This window comes from Aotus nancymaae, unplaced genomic scaffold (assembly GCF_030222135.1).
Source record: "Aotus nancymaae isolate 86718 unplaced genomic scaffold, 86718_ANA_hifiasm-v0.15.2.pri h1tg000057l, whole genome shotgun sequence".
NCBI classification, from domain to species: Eukaryota; Metazoa; Chordata; class Mammalia; order Primates; family Aotidae; genus Aotus; species Aotus nancymaae.
This window is the reverse complement of record NW_026988471.1, coordinates 8,162,000-8,178,747: the sequence shown is the minus strand read 5'-3', so window position 1 is coordinate 8,178,747 and position 16,748 is coordinate 8,162,000. Positions and strand designations below refer to the sequence as shown.

The following is a 16,748-nucleotide window of genomic DNA, read 5'->3' as shown; positions in this document are numbered from 1 at the left end:
ATTTTTTATTAAAGTTTTTTTCTCCCTTGATTTCTTCTATATCATATATATTTAGAAAGTCCTTCCCCAATTTGGGAACGTTTGACTGTTTAGTCACAGTTCCTATTTGTTGTACTTGTATATTTTACATGTAATTAGTTTATCCACATAGACTTGTTTTGGTGTGAGATGAAGGCATAGCTTTCTTTTCCCCACCCAATTTGTGAACCAGTTAGATGACAAGCCATCCATTCCCTGATAATTTGCACTGCAACCTTCATCTTAATCAGTGTTAAATATTCTGGAATCTGTTTCTGGGTTTCTGTTCTCTCCTGTTGATATATAAGTTCTTTTTCCCATGCTATGTTTTTAATTGTAACTATATTCCCAGCATCTTAAGTTTTTAGAAATCACTAAGTGTTCATGGCTATGAAATGTGAGTAAATTGATGCCTGACTCATACTAAGCAGATATGCTTTTAAACTATTGAGGACAAGTTTTTTTTCAAAATTCTATGAAGAATTTGTTTAATGTATACCTTAGCCAGATATTTTTGTGCTAACTTTTATGTCTAGAAAGGAGGAATAAATGGAACACATACTAATCACATATTTATAGCTTGTGATCATGACTGTCAAATATATAAATTGGTGTGTGTATGTCTCTCAGAAGAAAATGAATAAAATGAATTTACCATTGAAGGTGATAGTCAAGTAAACTGAAGCATATACTAGAAAAGAGTTTTCATAAGTCATTAAAGAAAGCTGTTTGTAGAGTAGATCTAGTAATATTTAATTTCTGAACCATATTTAATTAATAAATTACTTTAAAATGTGCTCTTTAACAAAATGAGTTTTATTTTCATTAATGTAGCTTATTTCTGTTTTTCAGATACTGCTTTGTGTTTGCTCTGGGATACCTCACAGTGTGCCAAGTTACTCGAGTCTATATCTTTGACTATGGACAATATTCTGCTGATTTTTCAGGGTAAGATGAAAACTTTGATTTAGTAGCCTGTTTTATCCATTCTAGCAAGGTTAGCACAAAAAATAGGACAAAATATTATATTTGCATTTAGTAGTTCAAGTGAAAAGCTATTATTAAACATTTCAGTTGAAAATTTCTTTATACATTTAGAATTTCCCTCTTCTAAGTAGTCTTTTATAGTACTACAGAAGTCAGTGAGAGCCTTGTTCTGCTTCTTCATACCTAATGGGACTTCCTTTGGTTCATAGGCCCTTGAGCTAGGTCAGTCAGAGTTTCCTAGAGAACACGCTCAAGGATGCATTTTTCTTTTATGCATTTCACCTCTTTGCAATGTTCTCCATTCAACAGCAGTATTCAGTTGAGTAGTGGAAATAACTTCTGGCTTTTGTTCCTTCAAAGGGGATTTATTTTCTTGCTGGTGCTAGATGAGTCTCTGTCCTGTAACAAAACTGATTGAATGTCTGTTATGAAACAAATACAAGAAAAGCTCTTAGGAAGTAACTTGCTTTCCATCTTTGTAAAGTGACGTCTGCTAACACTTTGGTACCAGATGGGGAAGTTGAAGATACACTTTTATTTTTTTTTATGTCAGGCTTGACTGCTTTCTCCAGTGAATAAGATACAGTAGGCCTGCTTTGGGCTAGTCTGGAGTCATCTGGACTGCATAAGTAATGAGCAGTAAATCCAATTTAAGAATAAGTGTCTTGGAAAAGTCATGATACCTCTGAAAAAAAAATTATTCAGCAATAGAAATGGACCAAAGTTGTATGAGCTCAGAGAAAAATCACTTTTATGAAAGAAGAGAATTTTAGAAGAGAAAGAGGAAATATCTTTTTCTCCGTAATGAGATTAAAGTATATTTTACGACACAGATTTTAAAATTGGTTTGGCTGAAAGGAAATTACATCAAAACAAAACCCAGATCAAAACAAAACAATTTAAATGCGCCAAAAATCTAGTTAATCAAAGATATTGAGAGGCATTGGGAAACACACTTGGAAGAGCAGAAAAGGAGAACAGATGCTGGCCATCCCATTTATGGATAGTAGGTATTCCTGGAGATCATGACCTCATGAGAAGAATCAGTAGACGATAGACCACTGTGAAAACCTTCGTGATCTTGAGGAAGTAGCCCAGGTCACATTGTCATCATAGTGTAATGAAATTAGGAAATCATTGTGTAAGTTTAAAATAATTGGAATCACTTAGAAAATTTAATTCTCCTGAGAATTTGCAACCATATTGGTCTTGTTCATCACGCATCCTATGCTTAGCACATGGTGGCATTAAATGTGTATTGAGTCAGGAATAATACTAGAGTACAGAAGAAAGTTGAAAATACAATCAGAAAAATGGGAGAAAGTAACAGACAACACAAATGGAGAAACGGGAGCTAGGGGGGCAAAGCCGTGCCACCTGAAAGAGAAATTAAGAGCTTTGAATACTTGAGTTATAATAAGTGAGAAATAAGCATTTATTAATAGTAGAAAATAGAAACAAAAAGCATACTTTTAATTAATTTCATTTATTAATGTTGATAACAGAAATGTTAACATTAGCAGCTTAAAGTTAACAATATTGTAAAATCGTGAATTTTCACATTGGCCTCTAGGGTCCTGGGACTTTGTAGGCAGATTCTGCAGGTGTCAGAGGAGCTCAGCAGGTGAGGTTCTAGGTCTTCCAGTCTTTGCTTCAGCCACGTCTGCTCTGTGTTTCTCTTTTGTATTTTGGGATTCTGTGTAATAGTTCATTAAAAAATATTTTGCTGCTCTTTTAACTGTTCGATTTTAAAAATAATTTAACATAGCCAAGTTGAATGTATTAAGCAATCGTGTGGATGGTGTGAGTATAGATTTGTGTGGCCCAGACGGTGGGCTCTCACAGCCCCTCCATCAGTTTGATCTTAGTCATTCCCCTTTTTATTTCCCTCATCAGCTATTCCAAATTCTTGTCAGTCTCAAGGCCTTTACCTAACATTTCTATATTATCTAGGGATAGAGTAACTGCATTTAAAGCAATAACATTATTTCAGTGGCTCAACGTATTAAGAGTTTATTTCTCATTCACATTACATTTCATTGAGGAGGGAGTCTCTGCTCCACACAGTCATTTAGGGAACCAGACTCATTCCTTCCTGTGGTTCTACCTCCTTCAGACTCTGGAATCCTCTAGGTTAAGTTGAGGGCGGGGTGGTAAGTGTGAGCAAAATGAGGGCGTGCCTGGGCAACACTTCTGCGTGCCTCCTATCAGCAAGCATGAGTCATGTGGCCTCAGAGAAGAGGACAGTTGACTTTAAGAACATAGTGCATGTTTAAAAAACAGCTGTATAGGATGTGACTTTAGAAGTATTTTGATGCTATTTAAAATGCCATTTAAGGCTGAGTGTGGTGGCTCACGCCTGTAATCCCAGCACTTTGGGAGGCCAAGGCAGGTGGACTGCCTGAGCTCAGGAGTTTGAGACCAGCTTGGGCAGCATGGCGAAACCCTGTCTCTACTGAAGATACAAAAAATTAGATGTGCATGGTGGTGCACACCTGTAGACCCAGCTACTCAGGAGGCTGAGGTGGGAGAGTCGCTTGAGCCCTGGGGGCAGTGGTTGCAGTGACCTGAAAATCGCACCACTGCCTTCCAGCCCAGGTGACAGAGTGAGACCCTGTCTCAAAAAACAAAAATAAATAATAAAAAAAATGCATTTAAATACTTAAGTGTAGTTTTAAATGTTTAAATATGTAGAAGAAAAACAATCTGGCATTTTTAAGATAGAAAACCGTTTATAAAACTCCCAGTTTAAAGAATATTTTTTATCTGTTAGGAGAAAAGTTTTACCATTGTCAGTGGACTGATAAAGATTAGACACAGTTGAATTAGCTGAAGGAGACCATTGTGGCAGAATTAACTTGAAGGCTCTCACTTTTTTTTTTTTTCCTTTTAAATGGGCACAGGAGAGAAAAGAGCCACCTAGAGACAGATTCTCCCCTTGCTGAAGTATTCGGACACAGGGAACCCTTGAATGTGTTATAATACATGAGCAGAAAAGATCCTGACTTGATCCTGATTAGAGTGAATATCATAGCTCTTCAGAATGTTAGATGGCTAAGAAGGTGGATTGGATAGTGACTCACCCTTCGTGCTGAGCTGGCCCATTGCTCTGACGCTAGAAAGTGCAGGAAGCAAAGCCCAGACTCTTGCTAAGAAATCAAAGTGAAATCTCTTTTGTATGGGACAATTTTACTTGCACAAGAGTATGGAGAAACAGGTGTGTTTGTGTGTGAGTGTGTGTAAATTGTTAGGTTTAAGATACATTTCAAATGTTGATTAGATACAGGGACTCATGCCGTAATACAAGTTTCTATTTACAGAAAGGCTGAAAAGCTACTGAAATTGTTCGGTCTCACATTAGCCTTAGAAAATAGATACAAGATAAGTATAAAACAACTACATAGCTTTCTTCGTGTCAGCAATAATCAGAAAATAAGAAACAGGATTCTTTTTCAAAAGCAAAAAAAACCATGAAAAATCTAGTAATTTGTATAAAAAGAAATGTACAGAATCTCTGTGCAGAAAACTATAAATTCTTCCTGTAGAATATAGAGTAACTGGCAAAAAATATCAGCCTGTTTGTTTGAATAATAAAACTCAGTATTGTGACTGAGTGCATGGCTCACACCTGTAATACCAACACTTTGGGAGGCTTAGGTGAGAGGATCGCTTGAGCTCAGGAGTTCAAGACCAGCCTGGGCAACATGGCGAAACCTCGTCTCTACAGAAAATTTTAAAATTAGCTGGACATGGTGGTGTGTGCCTGTAGTTCCAGCTACTCAGGAGGCTGAAGTGGGAGGATCGCTTCAGCTTGGGAGATTGAGGCTCCAGAGCCATATTCACACAACTGTACTCCAACCTGGGTATCAGAGCAAGACCCTGTCTCAAAAAAAAAAAAAAAAATCAAAACAATCTTCAGTATTATAAAGATACTAATGGGGCTGGGTGTGGTGGCTCATGCCTGCATTCCTAGCATTTTGAGAGGCTGAGGCAGGTGGATCACTTGAGGCCAAAAGTTTGAGACCAGCCTGACCAATATGGCAAAACTCGTCTCTACTGAAAATATAAAAATTAACTGGGTGTGGTGGGGTATACCTGTAATTCCAGCTACTTGGGAGGCTGAGGCATGAGAATCACTTGAACCAGGGAGGTGGAGGTTGCAGTGAGCTGAGATCACGCCACTGCACTCCAGCCTGGGTGACAGAGCTGTCTCAAAAATAAATAAATAAATAAATAAAGTAAAAAACAAAAAAAGATACTGATTCCCTCTGACTCCCCCAAGTTAATCTGTTGATATAATGCAGGTAAAATTGGAGTTTTTAGGGAAATCAGATAAATAAATGGAAAAGTTTCTCCAGAAGAGTAATTGCTTGAGTATAGTGAAGTTAATACAAAGACATACTACTCAGGAGTCATTAAAATATTCTAGACTGACAGGAATAGACAAACCAAGGAAACCAGGATGAAGGATTGAGAAAGAGACCCACGGATCTAAGAAATAAAAATATAAAACAGCAGTGGTGGGATCAGAAATTCATGGGGAAAGCCAGGCTCTACTCTTCAGTAAATGGTATTGGGACGTTTGGAAAGAGAAGAGAAAGGTAAATCCTTGCCCCACGTATAGATAATAGATTGCAGATGGAAGTGAGAACAGATTTTTTAGCAAAAAGGTTCTGATTGGAATATGTTGATTCTGTGGTACTGAAAGGGTTGCTTTTAGTGTACTTACCAAAAAAAATTTATATGTGAAATAATTTTTTCTTCCTGTCAAGAATGTATCTTAGAGCTAACTGAACCGTATTAGAGGCTTAGTAAATGCTTACTACTGGTCGATCGTGTGTGCTCCTTCAGTAAGGTTTATGTGCTGTGCATTTTGCTAGGTTCTTCAAGGTTGAGAGAGGTACTTTTGTAGGCAGCATTTTTTTTCAAGCATAATAAGAACTGGTAGACCATATAATCTGATAGCCACAGGTGTGTTTGTCATGTCCATCCCTTCTTTTTAGAAAGCATTATTCATATTCAGACTCTAATTGTAGATGTGTTTCTGTGTTCTCTGAAATGAGTCATGGAAGGCCCCCCTTGGCCCTTCATTGTGTTCCCGCTAATGACGCGCAGCAACTGTGTTGTGAATAGGGTTGATGTAAATCATTCAACTGCCTGCAGATAGTGGACCTTGATCCTGTCCTTGATCCTGGCTCATTCTATGGGAGCGTTTCCCAGCCCCTTGACCTACATTTGATTTCAGGAAACATTCCGTCTGGCTGCCACTAATGTAATTCAAGTTATCAGGAGTAAACAGAGATGGATCCATTTATGGTTTGCTTTGTCTGTTCCCCACCCTACCCAACCAAGCCTTTCTCCCTGAACGTGTGTGTGTTCACAAAGCAGGTGGCACAAGATTCATCAGAAACATGCAGTGTTTTCCTGAGGCTGAGAAGCTGGTGGTGGGCCTGCAGGGCCTCCTCAGTGTGTGCCTTCTCACCACTCTTTCTTCAGTTCTGCCACTCATCCCAGTGTCTCTCCTTGGAATACCCTTCCAGCCATATCTGCGTGTCCAAACCTCCACAGTCTTAAAGGCTTAGCTAAATGACTCTTGTTTGAGATGCATCCCCTCAGCTCTCTCTGTGCAAATCCTCAAACAACTCACTGGGCAGTGGATACTTTGTACTGTAGTTATTCACATACCTTTCATCAAAACAGCACTTCCCTTTTGATTATTATGTCCCTTCAGCACCATTGGCTTCATAGCAGTTTAGTTATTATGAAAAGGTATGAATGGAGAAGGGACCCAGCTCCTATTAAACATCTGCTGTGTCTCAGACTATTGAATTTAGTCCACACAGTGGCATCATTATCTCCTGTGTTTTATAGATAACCATTTTGAGAAAAGTCAGATAACTTCCTTGTCTTCCACAATTGATGTGAAGTAGGGTCAGGATTAAGTGTTCTGACCCGTATTCCAGCTGCCTATTCACCCTGCTGTCTAGGGCCTCTTGTGCCAAGCATGCCTAAAGTTGCAGTCTTGATTTCCCTTCTCAGTCCTCTTCCTCCTCCTAGTTAGTTACCCTGGTCAAAAATCTCGGGGGTACCAGGTATGAAAACCTGCATGGGATACATTATCAAATCCTATTGACTTTCCCTTCAGAATAGATTTAGAAGTCACTTCAGACCTCCTGTGCTGTTACCCTGGTCTGAGCCACCATCTTCCCCTGCCCACCTCCCCCGCCCCTTCCCTCTGCCTCTGGTACCCCCACAGTCTTTTCTCAACCTAGAGTCAGAATATATTCTTTTAAAACCAAGTCACTTTTTTGCCTAAAATCCTCCAGTAGTTTCTTGTCTCACTCAGATCGAAGCCTGTGTCCTCACCCTGAGAAGACGAGAGCCTGCTGGATCCGGCCTCCTGCTTGCTGTCTTCAGCCTTTGTTTCTGTCCCCCTTACTCGCTGTCACATTGGCCTCCATGCTGATCCTGCAACATGCCAGTCACACTTCTTCCTAGGCTGTTGAACTTGCTTTTCTCTCTTCCTGGAACATTTTTACTCCAGGCCTCCACAGAGCTTGTCTTCTAGTTCGCTGTCATCTTCTGGGTGAGGCTGGTTCCCACCTGTGTCCTGTATTCCTTAGGCCCCTTACTCTGCTTCATTTTACTGCCCAGGGCTCACAGCATATGACACATTGTATCTTTACCTGTTTATTCATTTATAATCTGCCTCTCTCCAGTGCAGTATAAATTCTGTAACAGCAAGGACTTGGCCTGTCCTGTTCAAACTGTGTCTTTGGCACATAGAATAGTCCTTGGTGCATCGTAAGTGCTCATTAATTAAATACTTGTTTTTTCTGAATGAAGCAGTAAGTAAATGAATGAATGGACGAAGACCAATGGCCTTTTCCATCATCTCTCAGTTTGTATTCATTTGGTGTTAGGCAAGTGAGGTTACTTGGTGTCAGCAGATCTCGTTTGGATGAAAGGATACTTGTACACTTAGGATAACTGAGGTGGACAGTTAACAGTTTGCCTCTGTTGCCGGGTAACATATCCTGGTGGCAAGCTGTTACCCACTAGATGCTTTTAGTTGATTTGTAGCATTAATATACAGACTTCCCTTGAGCTTAGTTGTCTCCTAAAGATAACGGAACAATCACAAAAGTAATTGTTTATTTTTAGCATTCATTCTCTTGTAATGTTTAACTACATTTGAGTTTTACTGTGTAATAGAACCAAATCCTATTCTTGTTCTTTGTAGAGAAAAAAAGTATGTAAATATATTTTTAAATTTTTTATCCTTTTTTTATTTCAGAAAGCCTAGAATTTTTACTTAAGCTGAATTTTTTTATATTAGCTGAAATTGTTACATCAGTTGAAGTATTACTTTGAACAATTATATTTCATATTTTCCCACAGTCTTAGCAGAGTATCACTGGAAGGAAATTTTGGTAATACCACTTAAATATACTAACGTTGTCCTATAGAAGGAAAAGGAAGCTCCATCCTGAGGCTGTGACCTCACTCTGGAAGTTCCAAAGCCTTCCGCTTCTTCTACCTTTTCCAGCTTCCAGCTTCCATCCTAGGGAAACAGGAGGTTCTTTCCAATTTGTGTCAAGGCATCCCAGACTTTTCCTAGGGTCCAGGAAGTGGTTAGATACTGAGGCTCCATTAATACAAAGTCAACAGATATTTAATAGTTAAAATGTCAGTAAAGATGTAAGTGAAATAGTGGTGTAAATCACCCTAATTGTCCTGAAACAGATATTTGTGAACAAAATATGCTGTTAAGAAAGCCCACTGCGGTTGCCTCCCTGTGTACTGTTAGACTGTTTTCATTTGTAAATGCTTTCTGCACAGTCGTTCCTGCTGTGGAAGGGCGAGGTGTGCCCTTTCCCATCAGTCTTTCTTGTCTCCTAGCTATGTACCTGCTGTGTTGGACTCATCTGGCTGTTTTGCCCTCTAGTTTGCATTTCTGAGCTCTCTTTAATCTACTCATCCTTACTGAACTTTTCCTATAATCTTTTCTTATTTTCATCCATAACTACATAGTTACTCTATGATAGTTTTGTCTTTCGTCTTTCTGTTTCTCCATGTGCTATGCCCGGCTGACGGGTCGGACAAGAGGCATTGGGACTGCCATCCACTTAAAACAAAGGGAATATATGGAGTTAATGACCATCAGGAAGTGAAACAAAAAAAATGATGAGGCATTTCTGTAAACCAGTCAGTACATTGACAGTGTATTATGTGTCAGGTACTGAAGGCACAGAAATAATTAAAGCAGTGTTCCTAACTGTTGAGTAGCTCATGGTTTTTTTGTGGTAATAGAAGAGTAAACAAATAATTACAATGTATAATAAATGCTTTCAAGCACAGACGAGAAAGAACAGATGGGAGAGTGTATAATTAACCGACAGAAGGAGTAATAGATCTTGACTGGACACTTAGATTCCATTTATTTGATATTTTAAAAATAGTTATTGGCCAGGCACAGTGGCTCACACCTGTAATTTCAGTACTTTGAGAGGCTGAGGCGGGTGGATCACTTGAGTCCAGAAGTTCGAGGCTTCAGTCAGCCAAGATTGCACTACTGCACTCCAGCCTGGGTAACAGAGCGAGACCCTGATGAAAAAAATGTTTTTTTAATTTAGCACATATTTTGTGCCAGACACTGCGGTACATGCTGGAGGTTTAGTGGTTAACAAGACTGTTAGCTTCCTTGCTTCATGGACTTTCTAAAAAAGGGAGAGATTTTAAGTCAACCACTGAGATTTAATAAAGAGAACAACTACGAATGTGAAAACACTGTGAAGGAAACAAACAAGGACTGAGATGAAATGAAGGGTGTGTATTTTCATGTATGTGTATGTGTTTGTGTGGGCAGAGGGAAGCTACTTGAGTTAGAGTTGTCCAGTGGGCCTCTTGTGCGAAGTGACTCTTCAGCTGATTCTTGAAGAGGGAGGAGTAGATTATCCTTGTAAAACGATTCCAGGAAGAGTAGTCTGGGTGGAGAGAGCAGCATTTGGAGAGAGGCTGGAGTGTTCAGGTCCGTTTCCTGTCTTCCCTTCTGCTCTGTTAGGGGCATGATTCTTGGAATCTGCAGTACAGCTACATGTCACCCGTCCTCCCAGCCACACGTCACCGTCCTCCTAGCCACACATCACCTGTCCTCCCAGTGCAGCTCACTTTTATAAGAGCTTCTGTGTCCTTTGCACCTGATGGAATAGAAGTTGTATGTGGGTTCAGGGGCCCAAGTGGGCACAAGAAGGACACTCAGAGCCCATATTTGCATTTTTTAAACATCTTGTCTGTGTATACCTGACAGATTACTGTGTCACTGAATTGACAAAATAAATGTAATAATTATTTTATCAGTTGTTATTATGTTTTAAGGAGACATGGAAATTAGAATTTAGAACTGAAGAGAATTTCGTAACTCACCAGTGAGCTAAACTATGAAAAGAATTAGGCAGATTGAGAAAAATTATTATCTCCCCCCAGGGAAATGGAAATTATAGGGCATTTTAATAATTTTCAAGGGCTTGAAGGGTATCTTGCAAAGCAGAAATAGCAATCGGGTGTTCCAAGCCACCTGGGGGATTAGGTTGGTTGAAGCATGATTTCCTGAAAAGTGAGTATGTAAATGTAAGAACTGACTTTTAGAATTGAACCTAAGAGAAGTCTCCTCCCTTAAGTACTTCCAGTTTAAGACCATTTGTCATTGATGAGACCTTCCTATTAGTTGAGGAGAATGAGCTGTAGCTTCTTAACGGCCCAGGTCTGTAAATCAAATTACCAGTCGTAGGAATGTTTAAAGCAAACCCTTCTGCTGTTTGCTGACATTGTGAGAAAGGCACCTTCTGTTTGCCAAAGGCAGCAGTGGACATGATCGAGTTTCTGTACTGAGCGATGTGGACTGGTGGAAGAGAGCAGGTCAAGAACTAGACCCACAGGGGACTAAGCCTCCCTAGCCTGGGGCCCCCTTTCTGTGGCAGTGCGTGGGGTGATGCTGTGTGCTCCACACTGTCTTCAGGATTCCCTGAAACATGTATAGAGCACAGGAGAACTCCTCCTCACATGTATAGACCACAGTCTACCTTAAGGCAAAACACAATTTCTTGGTTTTATTGTATTATCGTTTCAGAAAGTTAAATAACTTCTGGTCAATTGTTCTTCAATATAGTCTGTAAGCTAATGTAATAGTTAAAGGATAAAAGCCTTCCTGGTGGTTTTATTTATTTTTATTTTATTTATTTATTTTTATAGAGATGGGGTCTTGCTATGTTGACCAAGGTGGTCTCAAACTCGGGCTCAAGCGATTCTCCCGCCTCAGCCTCCAAAAGTGCTGGGATGACAGGCATGAGCGACTGCGCCCAGCCTTAACTGTTTTTTAATATTGTCTGAAAGCTAATGTAATGAAGTATAAGATGCATCCTGGTGGTTTTCTCATATGGATGTGTTTTTTTCCTTTCCAAGTTATTCATTCAATAATAATAATAAAATATAGGAAAATAATACTGTTTTTTTCTTACTATTTTAAAGTCCTTTTTCCTTTAAAATACATCATGATTTCAGTGCCTTACCTGGCTGTGTTTAGAGTCAATAACCCCTGGGTGCCTAGTTTTTAGAGTAGGAAGTTGGGAGTCTGTCCGTGATATGTTGAAGACAGTACTAAGCCAAAAGCAGGAGACTGGGGCCTCATCTCATGCCTGTGTGCTTCTCACCTCTGGGCTCATTTTCTAATGTATAAGATGAGGAGATTGGGTTAGATCACTGGGTCACTAGAGATTTCTTTTAGAGGGGAGCATTTTTTGTTTTGTTTTGTTTTTTGAAGCCTGGGAGAAAGCCCAGATCGCCATCTCCTATGCTGTCCTCAAACACATAACCTCTGAGTTATTGCTGAAATCCCTTGGAGCAACATATTGAAATCCAATATGTTGAAAATTTCAGGATTTGTAGTGATAAAAGCAGAATAAACTCTTACTCATATGTCATAAGTATTGTTTTAACTTTCTTGTTTTAAAATACTAATTTTTTTTGTCTTGTCACAGCCCAATGATGATCATTACTCAGAAGATCACTAGTTTGGCTTACGAAATTCATGATGGTAAGAATTCTGAAATTAATTTTTTGTTGCTGAAAAAATTTTAATTCCAATAATCTTTTGCTTGAGATATTACCATAACTTTCTGCTGTTAGAGTAAGGAAAGGGAGGGTGTTAAGATAGGGGAATATATTTAACTCTGCTTAGGGTTATGAAAAATGCTTACTTTCCTTCAGTGTTTTATCTTCATTTTGAATTCAGTGCAGTGACAAAAAGTAAAATAGTGTGATTTAGTCATATGGTCCACAGTAGTGGTAATTTGACATATAAAGGAAAGAGACATTTGGTCTAGATCAAGTTTTATTATTTCCTGCTTTATCTCCTTGTTAAATTTTTATTATAATTTATGTGTTTTCCCCCACCTCTTTCCTTTATATACATACATTCATAATTATATGTTTCCATGTATTTTTATTATAAATATTTCTGTTTTCAATGAGTGACATATAGCCCTGGCCTAACAGGACTCTGAGTCATAAGATTTGGGCTCTGATTCCTTCAAAGACTGAAGAAGTGAAGCATCCCTGTTAGAACAGTTGTTTGTATGTATCCTGGGGAGCTTTTGAGATGAGTTTGAGCCCCACTGTGTCTCCACCTATCCAGTGCAACTCCCCAGGCAAGTTTTCCCTCTTACTGTCTGAGGACCAGCCCTGACAGTACTGTGAAGAGAGAGAGAGAGAATTTTTCCTCTTCTCCACTCTGGCTACTAACAAGCAAAATCAACACTTAGTTTTTCTGGGGGATGGTGGAAGGAAAGAAGTAGATTAAAAAATCTCTGCTACGTGTTTAATCAAGTCTGCATGTTAAACAGCAACTCTCTGCCCTTCGGAAAGAGAAACACCTCTGAGGGAAAATTCTGCATACAGGAGGGAACTTGAGGTTGTGGTAGGAGTGTGGGTTTTGATGGTTGGGCAAATGTACACTCAGATTCCAGTTCAGCTTCTTACTGCCTCAGTTTTCTCCTTTGTCAATTAACAGTATGATCCAGCTTGAAGGGTTTTTTCATGGATTATAATGTGTGCAGTGTCTTGTAGTTCTTGCATTCTGACCAATGAAGTGATCTGGCGAAACTCACCAGACCCTAATATGAGATTGTAGTTATAGAAGTGATACTAGAAAACACTGTAGGTAAAAGCATACAGTTATCTTCAGGTGCTAAAACTTCTGTAGTATGCTGATAACAGGTTACTCCTGTGACACTGGAAAGAGAATATAGGAAAGTCGTGGATCAAGGATGTAATTTTGTCCATAGGTCTAGAAGTATCTGATGACAATATATATTCAACTCAGAATTAGAAGCACAACAAACCCCATTTTGTGACCTCTTCTTTTAAGTGGATTTAATGGTAATTATCTCTTTAGAACAGTTTAGATTTTGATTAATCTTGGCAGCATTTGAAGAGTTCATACCCTTTAACTTTTCAAACTGGATTCCTCTTCCAGTTTGCTTCAGTACATCCTCCGAGACAGTCTGCTACAGATCTGCCATTCCTGATACCACCTACCCCTTTATTCCCAAGGGATGGGTTGAACCTGTCTAACCTATATTTTCTCAGCTAGTCTTTCAGAGAAGGGCCTTATTATCTGTGTGTCAGGGGACCCCAACACCACTCCCAGTTTGGTGATTCACAGGACGTAGCATGTAGTTGTATTGATGACTAACATTTATTACAGTGAAAAGATTCCAAGCAAAGTCAGTAAAATGCAATTGTGCCTGTAGTGAAGTCTAGAATAAACCAGGCACAAGTTTCCAGAAGTCCTATCCCAGGGGAATCACTTAGTTTTTCACAATTTGTTGCTGGGGGAATTAAGAATGTACTTAATTCCCCCAGCAACAAATTGTGACAACAGCTGGGAAGTGTCTATTAGGGAAACTCTTAAAAGTTTTTATTAGGGGCTGGTCACATAGGCTCCCACTGCCTAACACACACCAAATTCAAGGCTCCCAGAAGGAAAGCAGGTGTTCAGAACAAACCATATTGTTGACACAAATAGGCTAGGCATAGGGAACATTTCATATTGGTATAGGGGACTGTGGACCAGCGCCCACCTTATAAACAGGCCTTAACTAAGGACAGCAGACTCAGAACTGTGCTAACTTGGTTCTGCACAGTCTGGTTCCGGACCACTCCTAGATGAAACCAAGTGAATTGTCTATAACTGTGTCTGTTTCTCAACTATCAATCCAGCGGCATCATTCATACTTGCATCCTCAGGAAGCAGGTGTTACTGTATCTTTGGATATTTCTAGGCATGGTTTTTAAGACATTTCATCACCCTCACATAACAGAGTCTGTTTACCCGTCTGGCTTTGAATTGTGTATATGAAATTGCTGAGGGCTTAGGATGAATGACTAAAATAACCTGCTGGCATGTTTGGTCATGAAGTCTGACTTGTATTGTGGCCTTCAGGGATAGCATAGCTGGTTTTCTTGCTGGCAGCTTCATTGATGTCACCTTACAGTAGGACTACTTCAGCTAACTGAATGTTTGTACAGGTTGAGTATCTCTTATATGAAGTGCTTGAGACCAGAAGTGTTTCCAATTTTGGATTTGTTTGGATTTTGGAATATTTGTATACATATAATGAGATATCTTGGGACCCAAGTCTAAACACAGAATTAATTTATGTTTTATATATACCTTATACACACAGACTGAGGGTAATTTTCTACATTGTTTTTAATAATTTTATGCATGAAACAAAATGTGTGTACATCGAACCATCGGAAACCAAAGGTGTCACTATCGCAGCCACGCATGTGGATAATCAGTGGTTGGTTGGCATCACCATGACTCCTGAACTCCAAATTTACATGAAAATGATAATCATTTTCTTATACCTAGTCATACGTAAGTACTAAACAGTGGAAAATATACTATTCCATTGATACAGTGAAAAAATAGTGTGTTCAGGGCAACTAAGCAGCACAGTAGAATCTCTGGACTACCGGCATCAGCTGTTAGACACAGCAGCAACAAACAGTGGCAGGCGTTCAGTCTCTGCCAACAACGTGTTGTCACGCTGGGGCTCACAAGTCTTCTTGTATCCATTGTTTGCTGGACTGCCTTATCTGTACTTGGTTAGACTTCTAGCGTTAAAAAATGATATCTTGTCTTTAATTGGTTTTTGGTGATTCTTTTGGCAAGTTCCCAAATTGTGAACTGAGAAGGGAGGCTGAGCTTGTTGTGCTTGTAGACTTTTGACACAAGTTTGTTCTATGTAACTCTATCCTTTAAGCTCTGTGTCTACTTTTCTTGGCTAGTTTATACTTTGAAAGCAATGATAGCTTCTCTGAGCAACATGGCAGGCTGAACTGGTGTAGAGGCCAACCCTATGCCAAACACTTGGAAATGCTGACTAAACCTAACAACATAATTTATGTATGGCAAAACTTGAAATCTCAAGTAAGGCTATTAACATGTCACCCTTCTGGTAAAAACATGAGGAAAAAAAGGATAAGAAATTTTAAACAATCGAATACTTACCCTCATTTCTAAAGATGGCTCTTGTTTTTTTAAGGAAAGGGTGGACAGCAGTGCATCTGATATGGGGAAAGAAAGTAGAATTGTCACAAGTAGGAGTTATCCTTTTTTAGGGTTTAAATCCTCATAGTATTTTACCTTTTCTCATCTTTGATCATCTTTTTTTAAAAGTGTTTTTTTTTTTTTCCTCCTGATTATAAAAAGTAGGTATGTGGTCATTGAGGAAAATTTGAAAAACATGAATTGGAAATACGAAGAAAAAAATAATCTTCTGTATCCCTCCCCAAACAATCCTCAGAGCCAGATCTCCTTCTTCTTCTTCTTCTTTTTTTCAGGCAGAGTCCCAGCCCACTGCAACCTCTACTTCCCAGATCCAAGCGATTCTCATGCCTCAGCCTCCTGAGTAGTTGGGATTCTAGGCACGCACCACCATGCCTGGCTAATTTTTTTTTTTTTTTTTAAAGTAGAGACAAGATTTCACTATGTTGGCCAAGCTGGTCTCAAACTCCTGACCTCAGGTGATTCAGCTGCCTTGGCCTCCCAAAGTGCTGGGATTACAGGTGTGAGCCACTGCGCCTGGTCCCTTGTTTTTTTATTAATATTTCCTTTACCGTCTTATGAGGCATAGTTTTCTTTTTACATAATTGTCAAAAGTGGAATGTATAATATATTCCCATTCTTCAATTGTAGCATATATAGGTTGCTACTTTTTTTTTTTTTTGCTATTATGTGTAAACTTGTGATGATCCCTGTCATATATCTTGAACCACACCTTCAGATATTTCCTTAGGGCTAGAGTTTTAGGAATAGAGGGTAGAAAGATATCTAAAGTGTTTGCTATACAGATTTACAGAAAGATGATGTGAGTTCCTCTTGGTAGCTCATTTATTTGTTTATCTTCTGTCTCCCTACTAGACTATAAGTGCTATAAAAGCAGGGATTTTGTTTTCCCTCTGCTCTTTCCTCAGTGCGTAGAATAGTTTCTGAGACATTTTAAGGCAGTAATTATTTTCTTCTCATCTTTGTATTATATACATATAAAATACATAAAATGTGTGTTTTACATAATTTAGATTGTACAATATGAGTAAGAGCCCTTTAAACTTTCTGCATACTTATAAGTGAAAATGGCATCTTACTCTTTTAATGTGCATTTGATGGTTTATAA

The 16,748-nt window shown here is 39.0% G+C and overlaps 1 protein-coding gene across 3 annotated transcripts in view; it reads left to right on the top strand.

Annotated features, from left to right (window-relative positions):
* The window catches only part of MBOAT2 (membrane bound O-acyltransferase domain containing 2), a 135,763-nt gene that overhangs the window by 94,370 nt on the left and 24,645 nt on the right, over nt 1-16,748 (top strand). For 2 of the 3 annotated variants that reach the window (XR_002478239.2, XM_012438854.3), the window contains exons 4-5: nt 871-966; nt 12,042-12,097. Coding sequence is in view for 2 of the 3 variants with exons in the window: in XM_012438854.3 (XP_012294277.1) it covers nt 871-966; nt 12,042-12,097 (152 nt within the window). In the remaining variant the exon portion in view is untranslated. Of the gene's footprint in view, nt 1-870; nt 967-2,609; nt 2,630-12,041; nt 12,098-16,748 lie in introns of those variants that run through there. The other variant, XM_064363831.1, reaches the window with a different exon arrangement.